This window comes from Dipodomys spectabilis, unplaced genomic scaffold, assembly GCF_019054845.1.
Source record: "Dipodomys spectabilis isolate Male_0828 unplaced genomic scaffold, ASM1905484v1 ptg000060l, whole genome shotgun sequence".
In the NCBI taxonomy this organism is placed as follows: Eukaryota; Metazoa; Chordata; class Mammalia; order Rodentia; family Heteromyidae; genus Dipodomys; species Dipodomys spectabilis.
This window is the reverse complement of record NW_024870737.1, coordinates 648766-668063: the sequence shown is the minus strand read 5'-3', so window position 1 is coordinate 668063 and position 19298 is coordinate 648766. Positions and strand designations below refer to the sequence as shown.

At 45.8% G+C, this 19298-nt stretch overlaps 1 protein-coding gene across 1 annotated transcript; it reads right to left on the bottom strand.

Annotated features, from left to right (window-relative positions):
• Nucleotides 1–1417: 1417 nt before the first annotated feature.
• Nucleotides 1418–19058, bottom strand: Gabre (gamma-aminobutyric acid type A receptor subunit epsilon). Its single transcript, XM_042680391.1, is given in 11 exon segments — nt 1418–1909; nt 1911–1955; nt 2211–2410; nt 2557–2709; nt 6439–6576; nt 7895–7977; nt 8698–8918; nt 14460–14527; nt 14917–15050; nt 15198–15287; nt 19003–19058. Coding segments are annotated over 11 exon segments (1539 nt in total). The 3' UTR covers nt 1418–1558.
• Between the last annotated feature and the right edge of the window lie 240 nt (nt 19059–19298).

The following is a 19298-nucleotide window of genomic DNA, read 5'->3' as shown; positions in this document are numbered from 1 at the left end:
AATGCTTTGCTGATATATTTATTCATATATTTCCCCTTTCCAGATGATGATGATAAAAGCAGATGGTAACCCCACCCTACCCACCCCCCATAAAATACAGACACAGATTTCGTTCAGCATATACAAGCGTTGGGGCATGTCCAGATTCAAAGTTCATCTCACTGGGTGACTAGAGCCAAGAGAGTTTCAACCTGGAGGGACAGTCTGAGCACCTTCAGGCCCAGTTAAACGAGCAGGCCAACGCTGAGAGCCTGCCATTCTGGGCCTGGCCACTGTGGTGTCAGCAGGAGAGATAGAATTGAATCATAGTGAACAGAGCTATGTAGCCCTGCCCTGTGGTCTAGGAAGTGACAGTGGGCTCCTGAGTGGCTTCCAGTGAGATCCACAGTCCCTTAGAAATCTGTGCCTCAGGGTTCCCATCTGCACAATGGGGATAAGAATCCTGTCCAGAAGATGTCACCAGGCCACAATGAGGCTCCAAATAGAAACAATTGGTCAAAAGTGCTTTGTCAAAGGTAAAGTGCTCTACAAATGTAAGGGAATTCAATTGATTGTGGTGTGTGTGTGTGTGTGTGTGTGTGTGTGTGTGTGTGTGTGTGTGTGTGCGCACGCGCGTGCGGTGCGCCCCAGGGATAACAGGGGAGTGGCTCATCGGTCCAGTGGCCAAGGAAGCAGCCAGACTCCTAAGCTGTGCCTCAGATGAGCACTGATCAATGGCCAACCATGTTGGCTACAAGACTGAGTTTCCTTAGTTTCTTGGCCCCAGGAAGTCACCAAGGCCTAGCACCTGGATCAGGGCTGGGAAAGTCACTGGGGAGTTACAGAAAACTTCACAAGGGCCAACTAGGAAGGAAAAGGTGGCATATCAAGCAGGGTTTTGTTACTATCACCACACACAAGAATAGATACCCACTGGATGCAGGGCATTGAATTGGCAGTGCAGATGGAGGCAGGGAGGGGAAGAGTGAGGTGTCACAGCAGCCAAAATACCATCCTCAATAGGTCCACTTGCTGGCTCCCCTCCTCCTAACGAGCTATCTATCTGCAGGGAAATGGAGGGCAGGGAAATAGAACCAAGAATGTACTCAACTGACTTAAGGATGGACACCGCCTCCTGTTGTACTGCTGCCCCCTAAGCTTTCAGGATGAGGCCAAGCTGGGCCCATTAGCACCACAAAGGCAATAATGGGTTTCTGAGGATAAGGCAGGAGCTGTCTACCAATCTGCTCATCCATGGGAACCTGTGGGGGAACTGACCACTGAGAGGCTGCGATTTTTGAGATGGAGCATCATGAAGGCTCCTTAAAAGAATAGAGATGGGACTACCTTACCTGAAAGAGGTTTCAGAGGAGGCGGAATGAAGGAAGGGGCCAGTGGAGAGCAGGGCAGTAAAGCCAAACTCTCCTTAGGCTGGCATTTGGGTAGGAAGGGAGGAAAGCTACTTTCTAAGCACGCCTGCTGCTCCTGCTGCTGCTGCTATCCCCCACCTCCCTTAGCAAGGGGCTTGGGACCTCCCGGGGAAATGGAGAGGCTGCCCCCACAGGGTACCTTGTGGCACCTAGAGATTAAGGCAAACAAGCCAGTAGACCACATTGAAGAAGAAGAAAGTGACCGGGAAAACAACTCGCGAGTAATTATCCAGGCGGTAGACGTGGATGCACAGGCGACCTCGCTGCCAGGTGCTGCCCTCGCAATCAGGCATCATGCAGAAATACTTTTTGAAACCCTTGCAGCACTCATAGCAAGCGACCCGGGAATGCGGGCTGCGGGACCCCTGGGGGCTACCTGGGCTGGGGGCGCGCTGGACCGAGCAAGACAGGACTTCCTCTCCATCGCTTCCCTCAGAGGTGATAATCTCACACACAAACACTTCCTGCTGCTGGCGGGCACGGGCGCGGGGCGCGAGCACGGGCACGAGCACGGGTACGGGCATGGGCGCGGCCACCGATCGGAGGCTAAAATGGGAAAGGGAAGAAATGCAGAAGAGTTAAGGGGAGTCATGTAAGTTTATGGTTGCCCTAAAATGGTCTGGAAACTTCCTTGGCACACTGTTGCTTTGCCTGCCTCTCGCGCTTCCCACCCTATCCCAGGGGAAGATCTGTACCTCCATCCCCACCCTAGGGAACCCCCTGTCACTTGGGGAATTGGCCATCCACAGGCCATAAGTCTTGCTACAGAGCTTTGCTACCACCCCCATACCCAGCTCATACATGGCGGAGTTTTGGAGACGCATGGGCTTTGGTCCGGTTATAGGTGAGGAAGTTGAGCACGGCAAACTCCAGCAGAGCGCAGAAGCAGAAGACGAAGCAAATCGCAATGTAGAAATCCAAGGCTGTGATATAGGAAACACGCGGGAAATGCTTACGAGAAAAGGTGCCCAGTGTAGTCATGGTGAGTACAGAGGTGATCCCTGCAAAAGCAAGTAGTGAGGCCCGGATAAGCTTTGCACCTGCGCAGTGCCTGTTTAAAGGACACCATGAGAAGGGTGCTCTCTGCCTGGGTCAACCTAGCTCATAGCTATCAGCCTGTGTGTTTATACCCTCATGGCCCTCTTACCAAGAGAGGCCCTCGCTGGCGCAGACTCTTTCTTGATCCAAAAGGAAACCCAGGACAGCATCGTAGTCACAGAAGAAGGGACATAGTTTTGAAAAGCAACATAGCCAAACCGCCGACTCACATTGAAGAAAAAGGTCATGACCATAAATTCACCTGCAAGACATAAACAAAGCCACTTCACTACTACACTGCCACGATGCACAGCATGATACATACATTGTGCACTTCATGGGATTCCTAGTCTCAGACCTAGGCTAGAAGCACATTTCAGCTACACACAGGCCCTGAAGCAACTCTGATGGGAGACCTACGATAAGCCCCATGCCAACTGAGAGCTGAGACAAGTCCAGAAATTTAATCACTTCTTTCTCCACTTCACTGTTCCACTCTCCAAATGTCTCTTTTCTGGGTAACAGGAGAGTGAGACAAAAGTGAACAAACAACAGTCACCCCTCTGCATGCAATGACCACACAGCTGATGTCCAGATAAAGGACTGAACTGTCACATGGTGTGCAGTAGCACACCATCACACCTGCACTTCTGACCCTCTCTCCAGCTTCTCTCGGGAAATGAGCTGAGTGGTAGAAGCTGTGGTGCAGGAAGTATATACTGCCTTCTCCTTCTCTCCATATATCCCTGTTCTACCTGTGGCCAAAGTGACCTAGATCCAACACACACACACACACACACACACACACACACACACCACTTTTCCCAAAGCCAATCCTATTTTCACTGATTGCCTGAGATTGCCTGCATTATTTATACCCATATGCAAATACGAAACATCCTGTTCTTAATTAATTATGCCTAACCAAAATGGAGTTTTTCAGGGAAGTAGAATTAGCTGAAAATGAAAATTTCAGTCAGCCCTCTAGATGTCAAGTCTTCAGAATATACATCCACAAGGAAGACTGAGGTCTTCACATTCATGGGGGCATTGCATCCCTCTTCTTGTTCTCATGCTGCATAGCAATGGCTCCTATAGGACCTGATGACATCCTGTATCTCCAGTGGTATTTTACACTTTGCCACATCAGCCTCAAACTCTGCATGATGCCATAACTCCTCTGTGTCTTCTTTTGGCTTTTATCTGATCCCAAAGCATTAATTTTTTTTTACTGTCAACATGACATTACATTTTAAATAACTCTAATCTTGGTTCTTTTGTGAAGCTAAACTCCAAACTCCTGCCTCAGTGATGCTACAGAATTCCTTGGCCCTCAATTATGTAGGCTTTGAAGTCCCTTCAAAGCAGGGATCCTATAGGATCTACATAGCTTAGTCCCTAGCTGTTCAAGATGAGGTCTTCCTGGAAAGCAATGATGTTCGATAATTCTTCCTGTTACTGGGCAAGAGCTTTGGAATGCAGACCAGAACACTAACTTGCCCATGGCAGGGAAATCATCTACCCAGCAGAAACTTGGTGAGCTGAACCCAAATGCAAGCAGCTTTTCCTACTCACCTTAGAATCAATGACACTCAAGGAGGAAAACCTGTCAGAGTCTTCTAGAAAAAGGCAAAGAAGAAACTTGAGATCATTGGGAAGCTTGTTACAAGAGTGGAAGCTTTGGGGTTGGACCTCCTCCATTGGTGAAGCAAAGGCCATTCTCACACTTGCCTACAGGCCAGAATGTATTGACCAGATTCCTCTGATTAGCTATAACCAGCCCCACCCACTTCTGAGTCATAAGAAGATTTACTATTAGACTTAATTTCTCTATTTAATTGATTTAAGCTAAAGAAGAAATTTCCCCACATGTCAAGACATGGAAATTTGTCTTTGAAGGCAAATGGAGTAAAAATCATCGCAGTCTCTTCTTGTAGAGAAATGTCCAAATATGGATAAGGGAAGAAAGATATTGTGTGTGTGTGTGTGTGTGTGTTGTGCTTATACTCTTACCTGTTTTGCCCAGACCATGGATATCACTGCACTGTCAGGAGGCAGAACACAGCACCTAAAGTCTGTGTTCAGAGGACTGCAGCTAGAAGGGCCATTGTATCCTAAACATAGAAGAACAAGGAAGCAAGAGGAACTAGGGCTCTGAACTCTAAAAATGGAAGATGAACTGCAGCTTGGATGATAACATTAGTTCTTTAAATGTGTTTTCTTGGGATAGAGATGAGACAATATAAGTTGGATCATTCCAGAGAAAAAGAACCAGGTCCAATGGGTAGAAGTTCCAGAAACTCCAACTTCAGATGAACAGGGAATTTAATTGATGGGCAGGACTATCTAGAAAGAGAAGACTCTTCCTTGTAAGATAGTGAACTCCGGATCATTGCAGGATGCATTGCAAGAGGCTCAATAGCCAGCGGTAAAGGGTAATTCAGTCGCTGGGGATAAGGTTGAACCTTCTGAGGAGCTCCTGAAGCAGATTCTCTGGTTCAAGGACAATGGGGCCTAGAGCAGCAGGCTACCTCTACATTCTGAACCCTGAGGAGATGAACAGACACCTCTGCTTCTGCTAGATGGGGCCAATTGGAGGAGTATCAAACTAGTCCTAATGATAACCCAGACACTCGATAAACTATGACTCAAGAGCAACTAGTTTCTAGCACAAGAGAAAGATTTCCTTTCTCCCAAGGAAAGCTTATGTTTGCTTACCTATTGTCACTTTTTAGGTGATGATGCTGGCTCAGAGGCTTTGTAGTCACTAGGGTACCATTTTGAACCAGAGTACAATAATCTACTAAACGGAACCACTAGTGACTTGAGAGCCCCTGGGCCTTGTCTCCTCTGCCACTTTGGATGATGTGTCTCTACCTATCTGGAAAAACTGAAGTATAGAAAGCAAAGAGGCAAGCCCGTGATTAGTTGGCAGAAGAGCAAGGATCCCAAGTAAAAGGTAGAGAAATTGCCTCCTCGAAGGAAGAAGGAAAGCATTTGTAAAGCAGCACTTAGCCCTTGCCTCTTACTGTGCAAGCATAGCTCTAGCCAGATGAGCAAGAATGTGTCCGTTGGTCCAAGACCAACTCAACAAGCAAAGCAAAAGCAGATTTGCTGTTGAGCCACATCAAAGCAAAGCAAGATGCTTCCCATGACACATGGCTTGCTTGGGAGTCTCGTTCCATCCACATTCTGGAAACGACGAGGGTAGTGTCTCTACTGCCCTGAACTTGCTCAGTGCATGTGAAGAAGTTTTCCAGGGCTGATCTGAGAGCTACCCTGAGGAGGTTCCTTGGCTCCTTGTTCAGGTCACCTAGGAACACAAGCAAAGATGCTCACACCTGATTGAGAACAGAAAGAGATCCCGAATCCCCTCTCACCATTGTCTTTCTTCGAGACAAGATCAGAAAACTAATACTCAGCAGGCCCACTTTTAATCCACTGTGAAGCAGTTGAAAGCAATTTGTACTTTTCAGAGTTGTTCAAGATAAATGTCCAGCAGCCACTGTAGCTCCTCTTCCTTCCTCCAGAGTTCTGCATCCCTCACCCGATGCCATTAGGACTCTAGCCTTCACCTCCCATTAGGAGGGACCTTGCTTCCCACTCAACCATCTTGGATTGGTTCTGGGTATGGAGAACTCACATGACTGCCATTCCCCAAAAGTCATCCAAGTAGGTCAGAGTCATAACAAAGACCTTGAACCTGAAGACTGCATGAGAAAGCTAGTCGCACATTCTGACAGCCCTAAAACTTTCGCTACTTACCTAGCCTCTCTGAGGAGTTGGCAAAGCACTTACTTCTTTGCAGATGAGACTGGGACATAGTTACGAAGTCTCAGTTTCCTCTGCAAACAGTTGTAAGGGCTTAGCATCGACAAGGCCGAAGCCACATCCTACTCAGTATTCCCATGAGATCATTGTTTGCCATTCATATCGGTGCCCTTGCCACCCTCCTTGGCCTTTTCCTAGCCCTGAATTCCATGGTGCTTACCAGCCGGAGTTGAGATGATTTCAGTTTTGTTGCTCAGTCCAGTAAAATCAAACTGGAAAAGCTTCCAGGAGTTCTTCTCATTGATTTCCAGCTTGAAATTGTCCCACTGGTAGATCATCTCGCTCACAGTATAGGAAACTGAAAAGCAACATGGGTCACATGAGATTGGAAGCCTAGTTGAGTCTTTAGCAGCATGGAATCAGCCTGAGTCATACTTAGAAGATCCGATTCTGGCCTCAGCAGCTGCAGGATTTTGCTTCTCTTACCTGTTTGGCGAACTTCAGTTAATAGGTGCACTTTTTGTGCATTCCTCATACAAGAGCCTGCACTGCAGATATAAAGGCATAAATTTGCCCTCAAGTCTTCACATTTTATTAAGACACTAAGTGTAGAGCTGTGTGATTTAGAATGACTCTGACAAACCTCTGCCAATGGGACAATGAGAAATAAAGCAGCAAGGTTCTCTTGGGGACACACTCAGAAAAAACTTCCCAGAGTTGGTGACATTCCCATTAAGTCTTAAAAGTCAACATTCTCCATGTAGACGAGGTGGAAGGGGAGTGAAAGGTGACACAGAACAATGAAATGTTGGTTTCATGGTAGCAATGGTAAACTTGCAGGATGACTGCCTCACAGAGGATGAACTCTGCAGAAGGAAGAAGCAGAAGCTAGCTCATGAAGGGCCTTGAGTTCCATATGAAGGAATTTAGAATTGATCTATGAGAGCTAAGACAGGATTTGAAATGAAGGAGTGACCCTGGTCTAGATAATGCTTCTACTAGGTCACTCTGGTTCTTGTGTGAGGATGGCATGTTGACAAGTTGGCCAGTTATGAGAGGCTAGTGTAGTAATCTAAGCACAATAAAATGGCCGTAAGCGGGAGTAAAAGCCATGACAGTCAGAACAAAGAGAAAATCGATGGGTTCAACAGAGTCCTGGAGGGAACACCGGCAAGATGTATGGATTGCGTATAAGCGGGAAGCTAGGGACACAGAAGCATCAAAGTTCTTCGCTAGAACAACAAGGTGGTGATGGGGACACAGCAACAACACATCCGGTTTGGAGGTAGCAGGTAGGAAGAGACAATGAATTTGGGGCATGTTCAGCTTCAAAGTGAAGATGTTACAACTGTCCAAGTGGAAGATGACAAAGCACTAAACCAAGATGGAGATGGAGAGGAACAGACATACTTTAGAGGCACTTTAGAAGCAGATGACTAATTTAAGGCAGATGCAAGTGAGGAGAAAATCCAACATGAAAGCCACATAGAGCAGCACAGTATTGTTGGCAGGAGAGGAGAGGAGAATGGGGGGATGAAGGGAGGGTGGAGGCATGCACAACCTTGGTGGCGTCTTTGGAGAAAAGCAGAAGCAGAAAAAAATGAAGAGGGCAAAGAAGAGGAAAAAGAGGGGCCCAGTATATCTCTGGCTCCCCAGAAACCTAAGAAAGTACTCACAGCTAGAGAAAGACAGAGGGCAAGAGTGAGAATCCATTGGAAATTTGAGCATGTGGAGTGAACATCCCGCATCAATGGTCATCCTGAAAGGGAGAAAGGAGCCTCATTAGGCTAGCTCTGGGTACTTGGCATCCACTCAATAAATGGCAGCAGTAGGATTTAAGCAGAAAGCTCAAAGGAGAGACAAAAAAAAGAGAGAAGGAACAGCTTGGATGTACTGTGCACTCTGAGATCTATCATCAGAGAAGAGTATGGACCAACTTTGATGTACTTTTGTTTCTTGACTAGCCCAGTTTCCAAGTATTCACTTTTTGCCAAAGTCTCCCATTCTTCATGACCCCCCCCCCCCCACACACACCCCTATCACCAATACAACCTTTCCCAGCTGGGCATTCTAATACCTAACCTACTTTTAGATAGCTTTCCAATTGCTGTGTCGCTGCTCTGCCTGGACAATTCCACCACTGTGTCTTTACATCCAATGCCCATTTGGGATGGAATTGTTCAAGCAGGACAGACATACTGGTACTTACTAGTCGAGGGACCTCTGCACTTGGATCCAAGTAACTAGAGACCAGTCCCAGCTTAGCCACAAACTAGGTGCATGACTTTGAATAGAATCTCTAATTTTGAGGCCTCAGTGTCTGTATCTATATAGAAGAGGCTGATCTCATTATCTAACAAATCTAGACAGGCCCTTAGAAATATTATTCCAGATGAGATCTCTGCCCATAAGACTCTGGCTAAATTCACAGAAGGGAAGGGCGAGTCCCCAAATGCGAGATACTAAACACTTGCCATACCTAATCGTGTATAACACCTTGCCATCCTTGTGGATGCGAACCATCTGGTTGGGCATGGTGAGCTCATGCTCTTGGGTCCGCTTAGAATTCCTAAAGAAGGTATCCGGGATCCACAACTGGCTCACCACGTTGCCATTCAAAACAAGGGACTCAAAGGTGTCATTGAAACGAAGGCGTTCATCATACCAGGTCTGGTAGAAGATGATATCAATGGTGTATTCCTGGTGGGAAGGACAGAAAACCACACCCTTGGTGGTTATGGAGACAAAGGATAGTCACATACAAATACATTTTTGACACTAATCTATGATCCTGAAGGTAATGTGGCAGAATACATGTGTCAATGGACTAAGAAGCAGGAATGTGATGAGCTCCCCTCTGCATCAGAGAATGGGAAGGACTCGAAGGTTAGCAAGCCTAATGCTTGTGTACAGTAGCAACAGCAGCTAGGTCCCCACATCATGCAGCAGTTACCAGCATTTTCAGAGTAGAAAGGTTTTAACTAGAGCACTCTTCGTTCCCTTCCCTAGCCCCTTTCTACTCTCTGAAAGCTAATAGTTGCTAAGAATCTGGAGGATTCATATGGTCACAAAAATGGAGGAAGGGTTGGCTGTAATATTCTAGCTTCTGATGATCCTCATCAGGACCTACTTAAGGGACTAGGGTTTGTGTAACTGTAGCTATATGGTTTGTTCATAGTTTCTAACAAGTGAGAGGAAGAGAACATCTCATAGGCAAACTAACAGACAACATGGGACTTGATCCTGAAAAATGACACGTGAGAACTGTGGCCATACCTGGGAACATGGAATCACATGAATGTCAAAGACTGGGAAATAGCTAGGCTGAAACAAAGTGACATCCCAGAAAATGTAATGTACCCTGAAAATAGGACTAAGGGCAGGAATATGGAAGGCACGAACCTGTTAGGTTCAAGTGACAATTAGTCTTACTTTGTTCCCCTATAATGCCTTCATTATAAATATAAAGTCTTAGGTAAATGTCTCTGTGGCCTTGTTGGAATTTGCATATTTATCCTCTTTATGAAAGGGGGACTAAAATGATTTGCAAATGGGACTTCCTCTCCCCTCAAACTTCTGTATCCAGACATAACCTGGTGATCGCTCCTCCTCTAACCAGTAGGCAAAGACCTCATGCCACCCATAGACCTCTGTGCCTCCACAGACAAAAGCAGCATACCTTTGAGTGTAGGAATTTTCCATTTCCAGGACACTAGGAATATGCTCACATAAACAAAAGTCTGGGAGAATACATTTCATCAAGACCAGACAGGTGATAATGGCTTAATTGCACGAGCTGGGCTTATCACTACATCATGCTGCTTATGCAGGGCTGTGCTGTTACTTCAGCCGGGTCAGTGTCTTTCCAGCCACACACAGCTACCATAAATAAGATCGCAGCTCAAAATCACTTAACATGCACACGCACACCCACCTTTGATTGTATATGATCCACTTTCCCCTTTCAGCTTTTATTTGGGGAGCATGGATGTTAATAACTTCAAACCTACACTCTCTGCAATTACATTTAAAGATGAAATGCTTTCAGTCACAGGAAGTGGTGATCTAGTTCCATGTTTTCTACACATGGACAAATGGAATCTTTTTTTTTTTTTGCTTTGTTTTATTTTTCCTTTCAAATGTGTGCCAGTAACCTCTGAATGTGTGTGTGTGTGTGTGTGTGTGTGTGTGTGTGTGTGTGTAAATGTGCACATGGATAGATCTATCCATAATTATTTGGTTTCCAGATAATGTCTACCCTATAAACTGTTAATCATCAAGAAGGGTGTTTAGTAGGGAGAAACAGAAGAAGCTAGAAATTGGCATGAGACAATAAACAAAACTGCAAGTAGCTATTTTAAACAGCAGGACTGAAGGCTTGTCTACCTAATTTCTTTTATTGGTATTAGGAAAAATTGAGGCTTGAAAAGATAGGGAGCTGTCCAAAGGCACCCGGTCAATACAGCACCCTGGTTCTGTCACTAGAAACACCTGGACCATAACCCCACCTGGCAAGGCCTTGACTTATGTCAAAAATCCTTTTGGGTCTACAAGTCCCCTTTTCCTCAGCAGTATACCTAAGTCGTTCCTCTATGCAACCATTGCCTCACACAAGAGGAACTACCCAAATGTGAGAGGCCAGTAGAGCCCTCAGTGAAGAGATAAAAACTCCCTGCTTGCTTTGCCTCTGAGGACAAAAAGTGACGAAAGGTGCTGCCAAACTACTGAGCACCAAACAGGGTACAGAAGGGTATAGAAGGGTACAGAAGTAATCACTTTCAGCTCAGCCGAAACAAGAAATTTGGTATTATAGAAGTAGTGTAGTTCATTTCCAAAAATGTAGCTGGGAGCTTTAAAGAATAATTTAGAACTTTGTAGAAGCTGAGGTTTCTTGAGTTGAAAATCAAATTGTTGACTCTGTTCTGGACCAGTTCTGTGCGCTATGTCAAGTTTAGTGAATTCTGGATTATAAGACTGAATCCTCCAGGCTTGTCAGCTCAGGTGAGGACAGTGACAGCATTAAGAGACGTGGCGGGGGTGGGGGGTGGGGGGAATGGGTCTGGGAAGGTGGCTCAGTGCTTGCCTTGCATGCATGAAACCATGGGTTTGATTCCTCAGCAGAAAAAGCTGGAAGTGGCACTGTGGCTCAACTAGTAGAGTGGTAGCCTTGAGCTGAAGCTGAGGGACAGCGCCCAGGCCCAGAGTTCAGGTCCCACAACCGACAAAGAGAGAGAAAGAGAGAGAGAGAGAGAGAGAGAGAGAGAGAGAGAGAGAGAGAGAGAGAGAGGGAGGGAAGGAGGGAGGGAGGGAGAGAGAGAGAGAGAGAGAGAGAGAGAGAGAGAGAGAGAGAGAGAGAGAGATGGGGCAAGGAGAGATCAATCAACTGACTTAAGTGGGGTTAGTACTCATTGCCAAAAGGGCTTTTGAGGATGTTAAATATTGGTGTCCTCAAACTATATGTTACACAAATTGCAAGAAGACTGTAGCCTCAAAGTTTCCAGTAATATTGTTTTATAGTATGTTTGTTCATCCAGAAAACAGAGAAAAACTGGTTAGGATCATTGGAGCTGCTTATCACTGTGGGTACTCTCCCCATATCTTCTAAATTTCCATAGGAAACTGAGGACAACTTACCAATTGAGTGGACAAATGGACCACTTAGTAAGGAAGGAGATTTACCCTGGAACAGTAAAATAGAGGGCAAAAACTGCTTCTAGAAGACATGTTCACCAACTAATGACCGGAACTCAATTAAGAGTAAACAATGATCAAAATGGTGGAAACACAAAACCTCAGTCTTTTGGAAACACAAGGCCTCTAGCTTTTGCTTAGGGTCTACAGTTTCTTACTTTATAAACAATACTAAAAAAAACCCGAAAAAACAAAAAATAAAAAACAAAAACAACTCTGCCTGCTAAATTCATACCTACTTAGAAAAGATCAGTCATATGGCCAAAAGGAGATTACAATTTTAAAGTGGAAAGCACATTTATAACATCAAAAGGTAAATCTGGCATTGAGGCGAAACTCAAAACAAACACAAAAACCAATTTGAAGACGGAGATAGAACCTCAGAAAGATCTATCTGCTCTCATACTTCTGTCCTTTATTAATTCCTTTATTAATTCTGTCCTTTATTAACTCCACGTAGGAGTTCCAGGCTTTACATGTTCGGACAGGAAAATATCATGGCCATGCGTAATAGGCAGCCTCTTTGATGGCCCCCAGTGATCTTTACCTCTAGGTATTTGTTCTCTATTGTAATCCTTCCATTTGATTATCAGCTGAACTTAAGGATCTGTTCTTAATGAACAGAATACAGTTAGATGTCACTGTCAAAATTACATGACAAAAAGTTTGTGCTTTCACCTTAAGAACCCTTTTCACATACTTTCTGGATCTGGGGAAATCAAGCAGGATATTGTGAACAACAGGATAAAGAGTTCCACATAGCAAAGGCTTTAAATGGCCTCTCGATCACAGTCAGGGAAATCTGAATGGTGTTGACCAAGGAAGTAAACCCTCCCTCAGTTGAGCCCTCAGATGAGACCTCAACCCCTAACTGATACTTTGATTTGTAGACTTGTGAAACTGAAAGATTTGAGTTCACCTAGATTACATCTGGATTCCTAGAACATACGATTTCTGACATGACATTCACTCTTTTGAGACAACGTATTATCGAGATAAGTTGTTATCTAACTATGCACAATTGTTCATTGTGTCTCAAGGACCAGAAAGTCAAAGACAGTATCATGGGGGAACCTCACTCTTTCACTCACTCAAGCACTGAACCTATGTAAACACCTTGTTCTTTATCATCAAGGCTACTCACCTTCCAGTGTCAATTAGCAAAGTCTACCTCAAAGCCAAGACTCTAAACTCACTCAATCACGTACTGATTGTTTGGCGCCTGTGGCTATGTTAAACCTGTCCAAGGCATTTCTATGGCAACAATGGAGTTTATTACCACAGCCTTCCTTATTGTCAAACTCTTCAAATGTGACTTTCAGAGTATTTTTCATATCTCATTTGGTCAGCTACCATATACTGAATTCTAGGCATCAAGGAGTCCATAGTGGATAGATAAAGCAAGGCAGAAAGATACAGGGTAAATAACACAATGAAAACAGCTAGGAAAAACAAATTAAATATGAACTAGAAAGATATGAGAGTCCAGAGAGGAATATGGTATGGGAGGGGTGCAATCAGTGGCCGTGGAAATCAGGGAAATTCAAGTGATCATAGTACCATCTGAGCTGGGCCCTGAAGGAGGCTTTTGATGTGTAAGAAAATAGAGCAATGGCAAGTAAAACAGGAGACTGCTTGAACAAGGGCTTGGTTCAAAGGTTCAAGGTCTTCTGTGAATGTGCAGATTCGAATGTGGTCAAAGCCTGTGGTCTCTAAAGGGATGAAAGGGAACAGAGACAGAGACAGCCTTGATTTCTACAATGTGAAATTGAATTAAACATTATATGTAGGATGAGGACTGCAGGAGGGAAGCACACCCCTTGGGAGGCTGGCTTTAGTAGGACTAGGATAGGTGTACACCTTGGTGTGTTTTATTTTCTTATTTATTTTGCCAGTCCTTGGGCTTGAACTCAGGGCCTGGGCACTGTCCCTGAGCTGCTTTTGCTCAAGGCTAGCACTCTACCACTTGAGCCACAGCACCACTTCTGGCTTTCTCTGTTTATATGGTACTGAGGAATTGAACTGAGGGCCTCATGCATGCTAGGCAAGCATTCTACCATTGAGCCACCTTCTCAGCCCCTTTGTGTGTTTTAGGTGGGAGAGATGAAGGCTAGCTGGAGGCCATGCTGACACAGGTGGACAGGGAGGAAGAAGAACAACTAAAACAAAATTGAAAAAGCAAGAGGTAGTGACTGTAGACTTAAATTCATACAAACAATTATCAAGGGGAAAAAAAGAGGCATTTCATTGTGGTGTGTGTTTTAAATTGCTTTATTATTTATTATTTGTAGCAAAAGACTGAAGACATGGTCATAATTCTGAAGGTCCTCTTCCAGCAGAAGCAAACTTACCTTTTCTGGCCATATTTTCAAAGATAGTGATGGTTAAAATCTCCACCCCCAACACCCCCTCCAACCCCCCTCTTCCCCCGCCCCTGCACTCTCCCCCCCAAAAAAAAACAAAATTCCCTCTTGTTTTACAGAAACAGAACACAAGCCCTGTATCTTAGCCCCTGGTTTGAAACTATGGTAAAGAAAGTTCAGTACTCACCATGTCCAGGATAGAAAGGGGGCCAAGGCTGTTGACCGACACCTCAACAGTGACCACAGTGGGCTTCTCTGCAAGGAAAGCAGAAGCAGGAAAGATTACATGTCAAGGATACACTTGAGGAGTAGCAGAAACACCCACTACTACTACTTCCTTATTTCTTCTTCCTGGGCAAGAGCCAGCTCAGGCATTGTTATCAATTGGAGATATACTTTACCAATCAATCGTTTATTCTAGGCATCTCATTGTATAGTTAGAAAAACTGAGGGTGGGAAAAAGAAAAAGTGTAAAGCAAGCCTGTGGCATTTCTGCAATCAGAGTCACCATTTCTTACCTGCCAGGCCAGTGGCAGCTCTCCTCATACAGAAGCACCTCCTCTATACAGTGGGCCCATCCTCCATGCCATGCCCACAACCCTTCACCACTTCCAGGAGGGGAAGAATTTTGTTTTGCTACTTACCACCAATGCCTGGGCGCAGTTTGTGGTCATAGTGACTCAGGATGGTGTTCAGGATTCGAGAAGCTTCCGGCAGTTTGCTACCTGTGCGTCCAGTCTTGCTAACATTGAGTGCTGTTTCTTCAGAAAGGAGCTTCCTTCCCAGAGGATTGAACAGGGGCTGGGGTTGGGGCTGGGGCTGGGGCTGGGGCTGAGGCTGGGGTTTGGGGTAAGGCTGAGGTTGGGGGCGGGGCTGGGGCTGGGGCTGAGGCTTAGGAGGCTGAGGCTTAGGCTCAGGCTGGGGCTTAGGCTGGGGCTTAGGCTGGGGGCCATAGACGAAATCATCACCACGAGCACTGGTCTTGTTATTCAGTGTAGTCAGATGTCCCCCGAGCCTAGAATACAAACAAGAAATGAAGCCCTGCCCTCCACTGTGTAAGGGACTGCAGCTGCTGCCTCTCAGGATGAAGATAACCAAAATATTTGCAATGCAAGGCTTAATTAGTGACTAGTTACAGTAAATTCTGAGGCACTAACAGATTATACTTGTTAATTTCTTTTAAATCTCGCTACTCTCTTGGGACATTCTAGCCTATCCCCCTTTTATAATTGTTTGTTTCATAAAAAGTCAACAACAAAATTATGACCCACACATACAAATGATATTCGATGTGAAATGAATGTAGGAACTCTGTCCAATCAGAGACTGTTACTAGTTGGGCCTCTCATTTGTCTGAGCAGTACCACTTAGGAGGAAGGGGCAGGCTAAGGGCCATGGCTGCTGGGGAATGTTCCAGAAAGCCAAAGCAGCCTCTCCCAAAAAGGACTAGAAAAATCACGGAAATATTGTACACCCTTGCAGATTTTGCAATGCTTATTATATTGGAGACAGGAGGTAGAGGAAGGCAGGCTAAAGAGCAGTTCTTTTATGGCTGTGTCAGTACTGAGGAAAAGCAGAACTCCTATACCCAGAGACTGACTGTCATCCAGAAAATGGCGGGCCAGCAGTAATCCATCCTGAGCACCACAACCAATAAGGAAAATATATGTGTGTGTGTGTGTGTGTGTGTGTGTGTGTGTGTGTGTGTGTGCGCCCGCGTGCGCAAGTGCACATGTGTGTGTGTGTGTGTGTGTGTGTGTGTGTGTGTGTATTTGTATCTTTTAAAGTTAAGATTCATCTGCTAATGTATGAAATTCCCCTAGAGCGTCAGAGGGTCAAGCTAAACAGTAATGATGAAAGGAGCCAGGGAACTTCAGAGGTTTGGGCATATTCCAATCCTTGACCTGTCTTTCTTGAAATCACTGTGCTCATTTTCTGACAGCTCACCAGCTGTACACATAAGACTGGAGCACTTTTATAGGGGTCTAAATTAATAAATAGGATTTTACTAATAAAAACACTCCCACCGTTAATCTATGGATCTTACTGTGGTTCTTGATTTTTTGAATAAAACGGCAAGAAAGCCCCCCAAATTTGAACACTGACAGGATAGTTGAAGCATACATACATTATTCTGAAATTTTTGATGCAATGATGTGATAAAAAAAATGTTCTTACATTTGTGAAGTCGTTTAAAAAGAAAAATATTTACACCCAAAATGATATGACATCTGAGATTTGTTCCAAAATAAACAAAGCTAAAAATGGATGGTGGGTAGGGGGACACAGAAAATAAGTGGCAGTAATTCATAGATAAATTGGCTGGTAGTGGGTAGGTGAGATTCATTGTAATTGTGCCTCTACTCTTCTATATCTTTGCACACATGTATAATTAAAAGCCTTTTTAAAAGCCATCAGCCTAAATTATTGTGTGTGATGTTGGAAGGCAGGAAAGTGGTCTTGTTTGGCGGGGAGACTGTAGCAGAAGGAGACATTTTGTGAGATTTGGGTGGAGGTGGCTGCTGTTTAGTACCTTATGTGGGTATCAGTTACATTAGCATGTTTACATTGTGAGAATCCCCTCAACTGTTTAGTCACAATACCAAGGGTTGAAAAATGTATATGTTTCACTTCTGAAATGATTTTTCTAAGTCATTAGACCATTTACTTCCTAAACTAAGAAGTAAAGTGAGTAAGAAGCCCCTTTATTTCAAATCAAAAGGACCATCAACTTAGACAGTAACATGAGGTTTGGGATGGGATTTTTTTGTCTGTAGTATTTCAAGGTCTTAGAATCGGTTAACTGGCATCCAGATGTGTTAACTGGGTGCCATGTCTCATTTCTGAAGTGGCTAATTGTCATTAGGGAGTAAGGAAGGACTTGTCTTGGGAAAACAATTTACACTTTTAAATGCCATATTTAGACCATGTCTTGATGTCTTCTTCCCTGAGGGCTTGCAAATCTTTTGGGTGCTGGGACGTCATCCCTTAGTCTCCTGAAGAGGAAGAGGTAAGGGCCAGCATTGTGGAGAGGAGGATAGAAAATGGCGGCCCTTAAGAGCTCTCCTGTCCCTAGACTACATCTGCTAAGAAAATTATATCATAGGAGCTTGAGGCTGTTTTGACCCCACACTATGATTTTATCAGATAAAATAAACAAATGAACAACCCCATTCTGGGATTCTTGAAGCTAAGGATCTCCTCACAATATGTAACTGTCTCCAGAAAGCCATCAATCTCATGTTTTGCGGCTAGAAAGAATACAAATTTGAAAACACTCATACACTGGACTGGTTTGAGGCTGATCCTGGACCAGAACGAGGTTTTGTGGCTGAATATGGCCCAGCATACTTCATTGTTACCTCCTCTCTTGACATCACAGGTTGCCATGCTGACAGGGTCTGAACGTCAGTTGCTGCAGCTCTCTTCCCCCCCCCCCCCCTTGGCTGGAAGGGTTGTTTTTCTTTCATCCCCTCTCTCCTCCTAGTCCCCTCAGCCATCTTTTGCCCTAGCCAGTCACCATGTTTAAATCTCTTAAGTAGCCTAAATCTCACCCACAGTGATCGGGATGAGTGGCAGTTGTTAACATACATTGAGAAACAAGCACCAAGCCTCTGCTGAGGCAGTCCCACCTTAGAGCCCCCGAAATTTATCAGGGAGTTACTCCATCCTTCCTCCAAGGAGCTAAGTCAACCTGGAGTGTGAGGGGGAGAAATCATCCTGTTCCTCTCCAAAACAGATAAACAAGATACAAGGCCAGTGTCATGGAAAGTTCTAGAAAGCTCCACAGATCAGAAAGCTTAGGAAGTTGCAACAGTTTGCACTAGCAATAAACCGTCTCAAAAAAAAAAAAAAAAAAAAAAAGCAGTAGCAATCATCTTGCCCCTTAAAAACCCAGAAATCCAGGGGATCAACTCTGCAGCCAAGTCCTGGGGTGAGGAGGGTGTGTAAGGGAAGCTGGCCAGTGTGGGGAAAGCTAAAGGGGGGAGGGGTACTGAGACCCAAGAAGAAGATCACACAGTTACATTCCTACCTACGTGGTACCCAAGACCCAGTAGGGTATCTAGGGGGTCAAGGGGTGAGGGGGGCGTTGCTGAGGCCGTTTGTACCCCCTGCAAGTGGAGGATAGCTGGGAAAGGAACCCTTAGGCAAAAACCAAAGCTGCGACGGGCATCTACATGCGCGACGGGATGGGAAGCAAGTAAAGTCAGAGTTGCCTGGCATCCTGCCCTGTTTCCCCATAGGCACTCAGAAAGAGAAGAAAAGAAAAGAAAAAGGCAAAACACAAACCATAAGCACAAGAGAGAGCAGACGAGGCGACACTCATACAGTCTCGACGCACCCAGTGTCCACTCAGCCCCCGTGCGCGCCAGCCTCCGCCGCGGCTTACACTACGGTTTTTTTTTTTTTTTTTTTTGCCCCGGTTCCCAAGGCAGACTTCGCGCTGGATGCCTAGGGCGCCGCCGTGATAGGGGGGACCCAGAGGGGAGCCTACTGCGCCTGGGGGCCGGAAGACTTCCTGCCACCCCCCACCCGACCCCTGGGCGGCCTGGGACACCCATCCCAGATGCATCCCGGTGGCAGCCGCTGTGCGTCGAGGGGACACGGGGCGGGAAGAGGCTGCCTGAGAGTCCGGGGAGGAGCGAAGGAAGGGGTCGGGAAGCCAGTTGGGCTCCCAGAGAGCTGGAGATGGGCATGCAGGGCACTGGGGTCCCGGGCTGGAGACTCACCTCGCCTGGAGGATCATGAATATATTCAGGAGGGCCAGTAGAACTTTCGGCAACATCGCCGCCGCGAAGACCGGCGCGACCACCTGTGCGGAGGTCGCGGCGCAGGTCTGGCCGCGCCGAGCCGGAGGTGCTGGGTTTTGTGGCGCTCCAACTTTCACTCCTCCCACTCGCCCCGCCCCGCCCCGCCCCGCCCTCCCCACCCTGGCCCCGCCTCCTAGCCCCGATGGAAATCTCCGACGACGTGATCACTGCGGCAGTGGGGCGGGCGGTGGGAGGATGGAGGGAGAGGAGGGAGC